A 12,063-nucleotide genomic window follows, 5' to 3' on the forward strand; every position below is an offset into this window, starting at 1 on the left:
CAACTATGGCAGAGCCTTTGTACAGTTTGACAGATAAGGGGGAAATGTTTGAGTGTAACGCAGCGTATGAAGTTGCCTTTAACAAATTAAATTCCAAGTTTACCACATCCCCCCCATACTTGCTTTCCCTGACCCAAATCTAGATTTCATAATGGATACTGACGCATGTGACACAGGCATGGGGCAGTCTTCTCCTAGAAACACGAGGGTAGAGAGAGAGAGTAGTAGCATATGCCAGTCGGTCACTGTCAAAACAGGAGAGGAAGTATTCACCTACCAAGAAGGAGCTTCTTGCTGTGGTAGTGTTTCTTATACATTTCAGACAACATTTCAGTTTTTGCTGGGGAGGAAATGTATAATGAGAACTGATCACAGCTCACTGAGGTGGCTGAGTAACTTCAAACAACCTGAGGGACAGTTGGCTAGATGGTTGGAGAAACTGGATCAGTTTGACAATGATATTGTCCACAGGCCAGAGAGACTGCACAGTAATGCAGATGGTGTGTCACACAACACACACAGACAGAGAGTGTAGACACAGCTGACTCACAGGAGGCCACTGCCTCCTGTAGGCTATGTGAGTCATACATAGCCTACAAGCCACTGATGCAGACCTGTGGAACATCTACATTTTAAAAGTCTAATTAATCCATGTAATATAGCCTACACCTTCACAATAAATACCATTATTTCAGAAGAAAATAATAGCATACTTTGAGTGGTCCTGATGTGGTTATGCCACACACCTGTGGGCTACACTAGTTAATTTAGCAAACAAGATTTGCTTAGAATTCATGTGGCATTCTTTTATAGTATGAAGAAAACAATTGAACAAATATTTTCTCCAAACGATTTGAGAGAGTGCGCACATACGGCTATTCTGTGTTGAGCGGTTAACAAAGAAATAGGTTGTCACGTGAGATGATGCTGGAGAGACGAAGCAGGTACGGGGAGTAAAACATTTAATAAAGACGGACATGGAATGAGACAGCGTCAGCAAACTAATAAAAAAGACCAACAAACAATACAATGCAGCAGCAGGTAACAGAGCTGGGGAACTGACAAATATAGGGGAGGAAATTAACAGGTGATAAGTGAGTCCAGGTGAGTCCAATAACGCTGATGCACGTGACGAGGGAAGGCAGGTGTGCGTGATGCAAGGCAACCTGGCACCCTCTAGCGCCAGGGGGAGGAAAGAGCGGGAGCAGACATGACAGTACCCCCCATCCCCCTCTTGGGGCGCCACCCGGTGTCCCACCTGGGCGAACCGACAGAGACATGGGCGCTGGGCAAGCCGGTTGGGGCGTGGCGTGGAAGCCCGACGAACCGGCAGGAGCGTGAGAGCCTGGCAAGCCAGCTGAGGCATGGGAGCCTGACGATCCGGCTGAGGCAAGACGCCTGTCGATCCCGCTGCAGAGAGAGAGAGAGCCCGATGATCCGGTGGAGAGTGACGTGGGATGGGAAGCCGCCGAGTCAACCGAGGCAAGGAAACCTCTCGAGCCAGCCAGGGCGTGGAAGCCCGACAGGCTGGCTTAGGCAACTCCGGTTCCATCGGCAGCGGAATCCACCCAGACGTCACCAAAAAACTCAAGAACTGACGATCCGGCTGAGGCCCAACGTGGGATGGGCGCCATCTGAGCCAACCAGGGCAAGGAACTCTCGAGCCAGCTAGGGCATGGAAGCCCGACGAGCTGGCTAGGCACCCCCGGTTCCATCGGTGGTGACCCAGATGCCACCATACCAACCGGAACGCCAGTACTCTTGCTTTGTATGTAGGCTACTGCATTCTGTCACATGAGATGAAGCTGGAGAGACGAAGCAGGTACGGGGAGTAAAATGGACATGGAACGAGACAGGAACAGCGTCAGCAAACTAATACGAAAGAAAAAACAATACAGTGCAGCAGCGGGGAACAGAGGGAGGAAATTAACAGGTGATAAGTGAGTCCAGGTGAGTCCAATAACGCTGATGCACATGACGAGGGAAGGCAGGTGTTCGTGATGGATGGCAGGAGTGCATGATGCAGGACAACCTGGTGCCCTCAAGCACCAGGGGGAGGGAAGAGCGGGAGCAGACATGACATAGGAACTCCTAATATGCTTAATTTAGAGTTATTAATGTAACTTTAGTTGTTCTACAAACATTGGGCTTTGTTTTGATTTTTAAGACTTGAAAAAAGTCACTTGAAAGTCATGAGCTCTGCATTGTTTTGTTTTTTTTGCGCAGGCTGTAAACACTCCAATAGTCTCTTATTCACAATTTGACAAGCACTTGATAATGCCTAAATTTCACGGCGGCATCGCCTTTGTTGTCGTAATGCACCCTATAAAAAAATACATGCTTTTTGCGGCCTGGAGTGATGCATTGTGCCCTTCTCCCTGAGTGCTGCGCAATCCGAAGTGCCTCTCACTCAAATGTTTCGCCGACACGTGATCAGCTCTTTCTCACAGGCTACAAATGAAGACAGACACACCGGGGACACAACTGTGCACGTCCTTATCCAATTCCGAGGTGCATATTGAAGATACTGGAAGAACTGTCTATCATTTACTTATCTTCAGCCAACAAGATGAGTAGGTCTAACGTATAGCAAAAGCACTAGCCTATTGTCCCCCATAGTACAAAAGTTGACCCTATTGTGCGATGAATAAATATTCCAAACATAGTCTGGGACAGTTGTGGGGTTCAATAGATCACAAATGAATATAGCCACAAGCATTTTTTTGTGGCTGACGCAATAGATCAGGACGTTGAGATAAACTATTAGGCTATTTCTTCACATTATAAGCGCAGCAATGCACACATGGCAGTAGGCTATAAGCGTGAATGTTCCATTAGCGAGAAAACACCATTATCAAAAGTGACCTCAAATGAGATTATGCACGTAATGCTTTCATTATAAAGTTGCATTTTTTGGGTGAAAATGATCTTTCCCTGACTTGAAACTCATGCCCTGTTTATGTAAGTCAGTTAGGCTTTAAACCCCTTATAAAGCGGATTAATGTGGTTAATTTTAGAAGTTATTTGGCCACATATAGGCCTATGGGCTAGGCTACATGAGGTGTGCGAATATGAATCTAAAAAGTTTAGGGGAAAAAAGCAGTCTCTTATGCTGGGCATCATTCAAGTGATAATATATCATTCATATAACAACACAGGGCGAGACCCAGATGCAGACACAGGAGGCAGATGGTCAGAGTCTCTGATATTTATTAGAATACAAGGGGCAGGCAGGTCGAGGACAGGCAGAAGTTCATTAACCAGGTCAGGCGGGATCAGTGTCAGGGCAGGCAGAACAGGTCGGAACAGGGAGGGCTAAAAAACAGAGAAACACGCTGGTAGGCTTGACAAAACAAGGGAAACTGGCAACAGACAAACAGAGAACACAGGTATAAATACACTGAGGATAATGGGGAAGATGGGCAACAACTGGAGGGGGTGGAGACGAGCACAAAGGCAGGTGAAACGGATCAGGGTGGAGAGGAAACAAGCACAAAGACAGGTGAAACAGATTAGGGTGGAGACAAGCCCAATAGTCACTCAACTGCAAAAGGTCCTGCAAAGACAGGTGAAACAGATCAGGGTGTGACATCACAAGTGATAGGCTAATATTGTCACCCAACAGACTATTCTTGATTTAATATTTACATATACTAAATAATATATGTGTGAAATTGGTTTTGATTTATAATGGACCATTATCATGCACCTGTCTCAACAGGATCGGTGGGAAAAAAATATGCACGTAAATAGCAAATGGCATTTTTTATGACATCACAAAATAACAACCAAAATGACATTCGTGTTCTTTAGATCACCTCTGACCATTCCCCACGTTCTATGTTCGAAATATTGTTCCAGTATTCGCTTTAGAACGTATTAGAGTTTCGGCGGGTAAAGTCTGTTGAAACATTGGCACATTCCTTTAATGAATTTGGAGAGGGAGACCTGAATCTTCTACCTTGATTTACAACAGGGCGCGAGTTAACCCCCATCCAGTTTCCTCCTCCCCCTTCTGCGGGTGAGAGGGCATGTGGTTGCAGTCATTCATTGCAAACCTGATCTGACCTATTTGGATTTGAACAGAACAGTCATGACAAGATAAACAATGTGCTTAATATGGGGTTAAAAAATATAGTAGGCCTAGTCTATAGAAAGCTGAATGGATCCTCCTTTTTTTAGTAGAGGCTATCACTCTGTTTTTTCACGCAGTTGCATAGCCTATAGAAATATTGCACAACGTGAGCTCATGGGCTCTCATTAAGTGTTTGATTAGATTTTTGAATACATTTGCATTGATGTCAGAGTGATTAGAGGGACAATAGATTGCTGAGTACCAAGCAGTTAGCAAGTTTGATCAGCAGCATCAGAGCTTGGAGAAGCCTAATTACCGTGACTAGACAGTCACATGGAATTTGACTGCCTTCATGACTCGTGACCGCCGGTGTGGCGGTAATACGGTCACCGCAACAGCCCTAGTTGCACCAGATGAGCTCTTACATAGATACTTACCTTCCGTCTGGCCACTCTACCATAAAGGCTTGATTGGTGGAGTGCTGCAGAGATGGTTGTTCTTCTGGAATGTTCTCCGATCTCCACAGAGGAATGCTGGAGCTCTGTCAGAGTGACCATCAGGTTCTTGGTCACCTCCCTGACCAAGGCCCTTCTCCCCCAATTGCTCAGTTTGGCCCGGGCGGCCAGCTCTAGGAAGGGTCTTGGTGGTTCCAAACATATTCCATTTAAGAATGATGGAGGCCACTGTGTTCTTGGGGACTTTCAATGCTGCAAAAAAAATGTTGGTAACCCTTCCCCAGATCACAATCCTGTCTCAGAGCTCTATGGACAATTATTTCGACCTCATGGCTTGGTTTTTGTTCTGACACCCTCTGTCAACTTGCGACCTTATATAGACAGGTGTTTTCCTTTCCAAATCATGTCCAATCAATTTAATTTACCACAGGTGAAGGATGATCAATGGAAACAGGATGCATCTGAGCTCAATTTCAAGTCTCATAGCAAAGGGTCTCAAAACGTTGAGTTTGTTGAATTTTTATACATTTGCCAACATTTCTTAACCTGTTTTTGCTTTGTCATTACGGGCTATTGTGTGTAGATTGATGAGGAAAAGTTTTTATTTTATCCATTGTAGAATAAGGCTGTAAAGTAACAAAATGTGGAAAAAGTTGCACAATAGGTTACCTTTCGGGGTAAGCTCCGCCCCGTCTATCTTTCAGAGGTTTATGGAAAATCTGATGAAGGATCTTGATTGGATGGAATGAAAAAGAGCACCCGAGGAACCTGCGAAAGGTCCTGCAACGTCCTCAGGAGAACGGACTCCAAGTGAAACACAGAGAAAATCAAAGCTATCCAGGGGGCACCTGCGCCTACAAACGTGTCGGAGCTATAATAATAATAATATAATATATGCCATTTAGCTGACGCTTTTATCCAAAGCGACTTACAGTCATGTGTGCATACATTCTACGTATGGGTGGTCCCGGGGATTGAACCCACTACCCTGGCGTTACAAGCGCCATGCTCTACCAACTGAGCCACAGAAGGAGCTGAGGGCCTTTCTGGGTCTTGTTAACTACTATTGGCGTTTTGTGCCACAGCAGAGCACAGTTCTAGCGCCACTGTACAGGTTGCTGAAAGACCAAGTGACTTGGCGTTGAAAAAAACTGGAACAGGATACCTTCAACAAATGAAAAGAACTGTTAACGAGTGATCAGGTCTTAGTCCACTGTGACTCAAAACTACCCACTGGGCACACACTGGTTGAATCAATGTTGTTTCCACGTCATTTCAATGAAATTACATTGAGTCAACATGGAATAGACATTGAATTGACATCTGTGCCTCGTGAGTACCTCTTTCTTTGGCTTGTGACGCATTGTACAGTATTGAAGCCATCATCCAGCACATTATGCCAAATAGAGATTCCCCAGCTGAGAAGAAATGCTCACAGATTGAAAAGGAAGCCTTGGGACTAATCTATGGACTAAAAAAGTTCCATCAGAATCTGTGGGGGAGACAATTTAACTTATTGACTGATCACAAACCCTTACTTACCATGTTTGGGGAGCACAAGAGCCTCCCTACAATTGCATCCAGCGGTGGCCAACATTTTGTCAGCGTATGAGTACTACCTGAGACCAGTAATGCCGGAACTGTGTCAGCTCACATTCACGCACTGCTAACAGAGCACTTTGAGGCAGCACTGCTGAATGCTACACAAATAGCCAGGGCAACACACATGGAGAGGGAGCTCTCAAAGGTCTACAAATATATCATGGAGAGTTGGCTTGAACAGGTTGAAGTAAATGTGAAATTCTACACACAGAGGAACGAGGGTGTTTCTTATGGGGCAATACACACAGGACACCAGGACATTGTACAAACGAAACCACTTGCTCGCAAATACTTTAAGTCAGGTGGCCAGAACGATATAGAGAAGTGGACCCGGTCTGGAAGGAGTGTGAAATACCATGACAGGTTTTGTTGCATCCATCGGAGTTCCATGGTGAGTGTTAAATGTTTACACAGACTTTGCAAGCCCATGTCTATGATAGTGGTTGACGCACACTCTAAACGGTTAGAAGTGTTCAGAATGTCACAAATCACTTCACATGCTACCATAACCAGACTGAGAAGTTGTTCCCATCATTCGGGATACCTGAGAAAATCGTAACGGACAATGCGAAGACTTCCAGACGTTTGTGAGGTAGAACGGAATCCTGCCCTCCACCAGCACGCATGGACACCCAGCTTCAAAAGGGCTGGCAGAGAGGTATGTTCAGACATTCAAAAATGGTTTTAATAAAGCCTGCCAGTACCACTCTGGACATAAAGGACAAGATCTCCTTGTTCTGACTGCAGTACCGCACCACAACGGACTGCACAACAGGACAAACGCCCGCTGACCTCTTCTTGAGCAGACATGTTCACAATGCTGTGCTTCGCAGGAAGCAGTACAAGTGAAAGTAAAACCAAATTTAAAATATTGTCACATACATCGGATAGGTGCAGTGAAATGTGATGTTTTACAGGGTCAGCCATAGTAATACGACGCCCCGGGAGCAAATTAGGGTTAAGTGTCTTGCTCAAGGGCACATCGACAGATTTTGAACCTTGTCGGCTTGAGTAGTCAAACCTTTCAGTTACTGGCCCAATGCTCTAACCATGACCAACGTACAGTGGAAAGGTCATTTGGAGTGGATGATGCCGTGTACCTGTGAAATACAACGGGAGGAGGACCGAGATGGATACCTGAGTTTGTCACACAACAGACAGGTCCAGTATCTTACGAAGTGATAGGCAGAGACACTGACCGTCCACATGTGACACAGGGATCAGCTGAGAGCATATGAGTTGCTCCTGAAACACCATCTCTGGTGGTAACTGACTCTTTGACTGACTCGTCTCACCTGTACAGTGTCAGTTAAGGACATTTGAACGCAGACACACAAAGCCTGCGTTGCTCTCACCGGGTCATCAGACCACCCCAGCATTACAGCGCTTAAAGACTTTTACACACACGCATTCACACTGATGAGGCTGAAAAAAAAAGAGAAAGAATTGTTATGATGTGAAAAGATGTATAGACAAAGGTTGTAAAGAAAAAGAAACGCATGATGTCAAACTGTTCATTTAAATGTTTAAAAGATACATACTATTTTAGTTGTTTACAGTACAAGCGTTTCAATTTTTTTTTTTTTTTTTCATTAGGCAAGTCAGTTAAGAACTAATTCTTATTTTCAACAATGGCCTAGGAACAGTGGGTTAACTGCCTTGTTCAGGGGCAGAACAACAGATTTTTAACTTGTCAGCAGCTCTGGTATTCGATCTTGCAACCTTTCGGTTACTAGTCCAACACTCTAACCACTAGGCTACCTGCCACCCATTTAATAGGGATCATTTGTTACTGTTTCTCAGACTAAAAGGAGACGATGATGTAGTGTATTAATTAGCCAAGGGTTCAATTATGGTATTACATTAAAGGGTTAATAGTAATATTGGTACACACAGGTCACCATATGTACCATAGTCAAGGTCAAAGTGCATTATGAGAATGCACATGTCAATTCATTCTGTTATTAAACTTGACGCTAAACAGCATGGCTGCCTCTTGCCTCGTTAATATACCACAGGTAGTTGACCAAAGTTACCGGTATCTTCAGTCATTTTGGTAATTTACAGAAAGTCTATCATAACTTTGGTAATTTATATTTGTATAACAAAAAAAAATGTATTTATATATAGTATCATTTCTGTTGTATCTGTTTCAATACAGTTTCCATATATATAGTAGATAGACCAAATATCCTAATGAAAAAAAGCATCTAATCAACAATGGCATTATTTTCAATTAACTCTGCAACTCTTCCAACTGTTAATGTATTTCACAACTGCCGTCAGCTTGATGCCAAAACATTGACAAAATACATACTGACATAGTAAAATAAATAAAAGTGTGAAAAAATGATTTAAAAAATGATTATTTAATTCAGAATCAAGATGATTGCCGGAGAACAAGGCTGATGTTTTACATATTCCTAACCAATCGTTTTTTTGTTTGTTTCTTTGCGTTGTTTGTAACTTATTTTGTACATGTTGCCGCTACCATCTCTTATGACCCGAAAAGATCTTCTGGACATCAGTACTATGATTACTTGTTTTCCTTTAACGCGTCCGATGAGCCCCACGTGAATGATATACTGCTTCCCCTGGAACAGGCCCAGTTCCCCATCATTTGCGTGAAGAGAAGGCGGAGAAAAAGGGGCCAGAGGGCGGGCTGCATTCTGAGAATTCGTAGGCGATCGAATAAACCCCTACTTCCTTCCATTCTGCTAGCAAACGTGCAGTCTTTGGAAAATAAAAACTACCGGGACATTCAAAACTGTAATATCTTATGCTTCACGGAGTCATGGCTGAATGACAACATTATCGACATACAGTTGGCTGGTTATACGCCGTATCGGCAGGACAGAACAACGTCGTCTGGTTAGACAAGGGGCATCGGACTATGTATTTTTGTAAATAACAGCTGGTGCACGATATCTAAGGAGGTCTTGAGGTTTTGCTCGCCTGAGGTAGAGTATCTCATGATAAGCTGTAGACCACACTATCTACCTAGAGTTTTCATCTGTATTTTTCGTAGCTGTCTACATACCACCACAGACTGGCACTGAAAGCTGGCACTGAATGAGCTGTACTCCGCCGTAAGCAAACAGAAAAATGCTCAACCAGAGGTGGCGCTCCTAGTAGCAGGGGACTTAATGCAGGGAAACTTAAATCAGTAATACCAAATTTCTATCAGCATGTTAAATGTGCAACTAGAGGGGAAAAACTTTGGACCACCTTTACTCCACACACGGAGACGTATACAAAGCTCTCCCTCGCACACCATTTGGTGAATCTGACCATAATTATATCCACCTGATACCTGCTTACAAGCAAACATTTTAAGAAGGAAGCACCAGTGACTCGATCAATAAAAATGTGGTCAGATGAAGCAGATGCTAAGCTACAGGACTGTTTTGCAAGCACATACTGGAAAATGTTCCGGGATTCCTCCGATGGCATTGAGGAGTGCACCACATCAGTCACTGGCTTCATCAATAAGTGCATCGATGACATCATCCCCACAATGACCATACATACATACCCCAACCAGAAGCCATGGATTACAGGCAACATCCGCACTGAGCTAAAGGCTAGAGCTACTGCTTTCAAGGAGCGGGACTCAAACCCGAAAACGTATAAGAAATCCCACTATGCCCTCCGATGACCGATCAAACAGGCAAAGCGTCAATACAGGACTAAGATCGAATCGTACTACACCTGCTCCGACGCTCATTGGATGTGACAGGGCCTGTAACCCATTACAGACTAGAAAGGGAAGCACAGCCGAGAGCTGCCCAGTGACACGAGCCAACCAGACAAGCTAAACTACTGATATGCTCGCTTCTAGGCAAATAACACTGAAACATGCATGAGAGCACAAGCTGTTCCAGAAGACTGTGTGATCACTCTCTCCAGAGTCGATGTACGACCTTTAAAAAGGTAATCATTCACAAGGCCGGAGGGCCAGACGGATTACCAGGACGTGTACTGCAAGCAAGCATGCGCTGACCAACTGGCAAGACATTTTCAACCTCTCTCTGTCCGAGTCTGTAATACCAACATGTTTTAAGCAGACCACCATAGTCCCTGTGCCCAAGAACACTAAGGTAACCTGCCTAAATGACTACTGACCCGTAGCACTCACATCTGTAGCCATGAAGTGCTTTGAAAGGCTGGTCATGGATCACATCAACATCATTATCCTAGAAACCCTACACCCACCCTAATTTGCATACCGCCCCAACAGATCCACAGATGTAGCCATCTCTATTGCACTCCACACTGCCCTTTCCCACCTGGATGAAAAAAAGGACCCTGGGACGAAACACCTCCCTCTGCAACTGGATCCTGGACTTCCTGAGGGACCGCCCCCCAGGTGCTAAGTGTAGGTAACAACACAGGGGCCCCTCGGGTGCATTTTCAGTCCCCTCCTATACTCCCTGTTCACTCATGACTGCACGGCCAGGCACAACTCCAACACATCATTATGGTTGCCGATGACACAACAGTGGTTGGCCTGATCACCGACAAAGACGAGACAGCCTATAGGGAGGAGATCAGAGACCTGGCTGTGTGTTGCCAGAACAACAACCTCTCCCTCAACATGATCAAGACAAAGGAGATGATTGTGGACTACAGGTAAAATGGGCCGAGCACACCCCCATTCTCATCAACAGAGCTGTAGTGGAGCAGGCTGAGAGCTTCAAGTTCCTTGGTGTCCACATCACCAACAAACTAACATGGCCCAAGCACACCAAGACAGTCGTGACGAGGGCACAACAACACCTATTCCCCCTCAAGAGACTGAAAAGATGTGGCATGGGTCCTCTGATTCTCAAAGGTCCTACATCTGCACCATCGAGAGCATGGTAGCATCACTGCCTGGTATAGCAACTGCTTGGCTTCCGACCGCAAGGCACTACCTTCCCCCCTTTACACCGCTGCTACTCTCTGTTATTTTCATCTATGCAAAGTCACTTTAATAACTCTACCCACATGTACATATTACCTCAACTAACCGGTTCCCCGCACATTGAATCTATACCGGTACCCCCTGTGTATAGTATTGCTATTGTTATTTTACTGCTGCTCTTTAATTACTTGTTACTTTTATTTATTGTTCTTACTCATATTTTTTTCAACTGCATTGTTGATTAGGGGCTCGAAAGTGAACATTTCACTGTAAAGTCTACACCTGTTGTATTCGGCGCATGTGACTAACACAATTTGATTTGATTTGAATCCCTCATATTACACACCAATGGTATTCACTAAGTTCATGGTTCATATTCTGAAGTGTCCTAATGGGCCAATAGATGTCTTGTGATAGATTACATAAAACCCTTGAAAGATAATTATGGTAGTTTACAGGTAAACTTAGAAAGTTTCCAGTAATATACCCTCTCTTTGCAACCCAAATCTCCTCTCATGCCCTCCCTCATCCTCCCCCACTCCAGTGTGCTCAGCTACCCCTCCCCCTCCCGGTCCCACTCCCTCCACCCCGAACTGGTGGATCTCATCCTCACCTATGCCCTCCGTGTGTGGAGCAACCCCACCCCCCTCAACTTCCAACTTCTTCACCCCTCCCGGGACCACCCCAACCAAGAGGGGGACTTCAGAGTGTCCTTTCCCAGCTCCTACCACGAGGACGGGTACCCCTTCGATGGCAGAGGGGGCACCCTGGCTCACGCGTTCTTCCCCGGGACGGCGGACATGGCCGGGGACACCCACTTTGACAATGGGGAGAGCTGGAGTTACGGGTATGGAGGTGAGGGAGAGGCTTAGGGCGTAACACACATAAACAGTGTGTACTGTGAACAACATAATGAGATTTTAATTGCTTAATTGCCTATCTATCCATCTACCTCCTTTCCTCCCAACATCTCTTACGCTCTCTCCCTTTCTCTCCCCTCCCTCCATTTCTCTCTTCATCTTTAG

At 45.0% G+C, this 12,063-nt stretch overlaps 1 protein-coding gene across 2 annotated transcripts in view; it reads left to right on the plus strand.

Moving 5' to 3' along the window:
* mmp25a (matrix metallopeptidase 25a) overlaps positions 1–12,063 on the plus strand; it is a 31,090-nt gene that overhangs the window by 8,637 nt on the left and 10,390 nt on the right. For both annotated transcript variants that reach the window (XM_035770632.2, XM_035770631.2), the window contains one exon: positions 11,583–11,893. In XM_035770632.2, coding sequence (XP_035626525.1) covers positions 11,583–11,893 — 311 coding nt within the window. The remainder of the gene's footprint in view (positions 1–11,582; positions 11,894–12,063) is intronic.

This window comes from Oncorhynchus keta, chromosome 5 (assembly GCF_023373465.1).
Source record: "Oncorhynchus keta strain PuntledgeMale-10-30-2019 chromosome 5, Oket_V2, whole genome shotgun sequence".
In the NCBI taxonomy this organism is placed as follows: domain Eukaryota; kingdom Metazoa; phylum Chordata; class Actinopteri; order Salmoniformes; family Salmonidae; genus Oncorhynchus; species Oncorhynchus keta.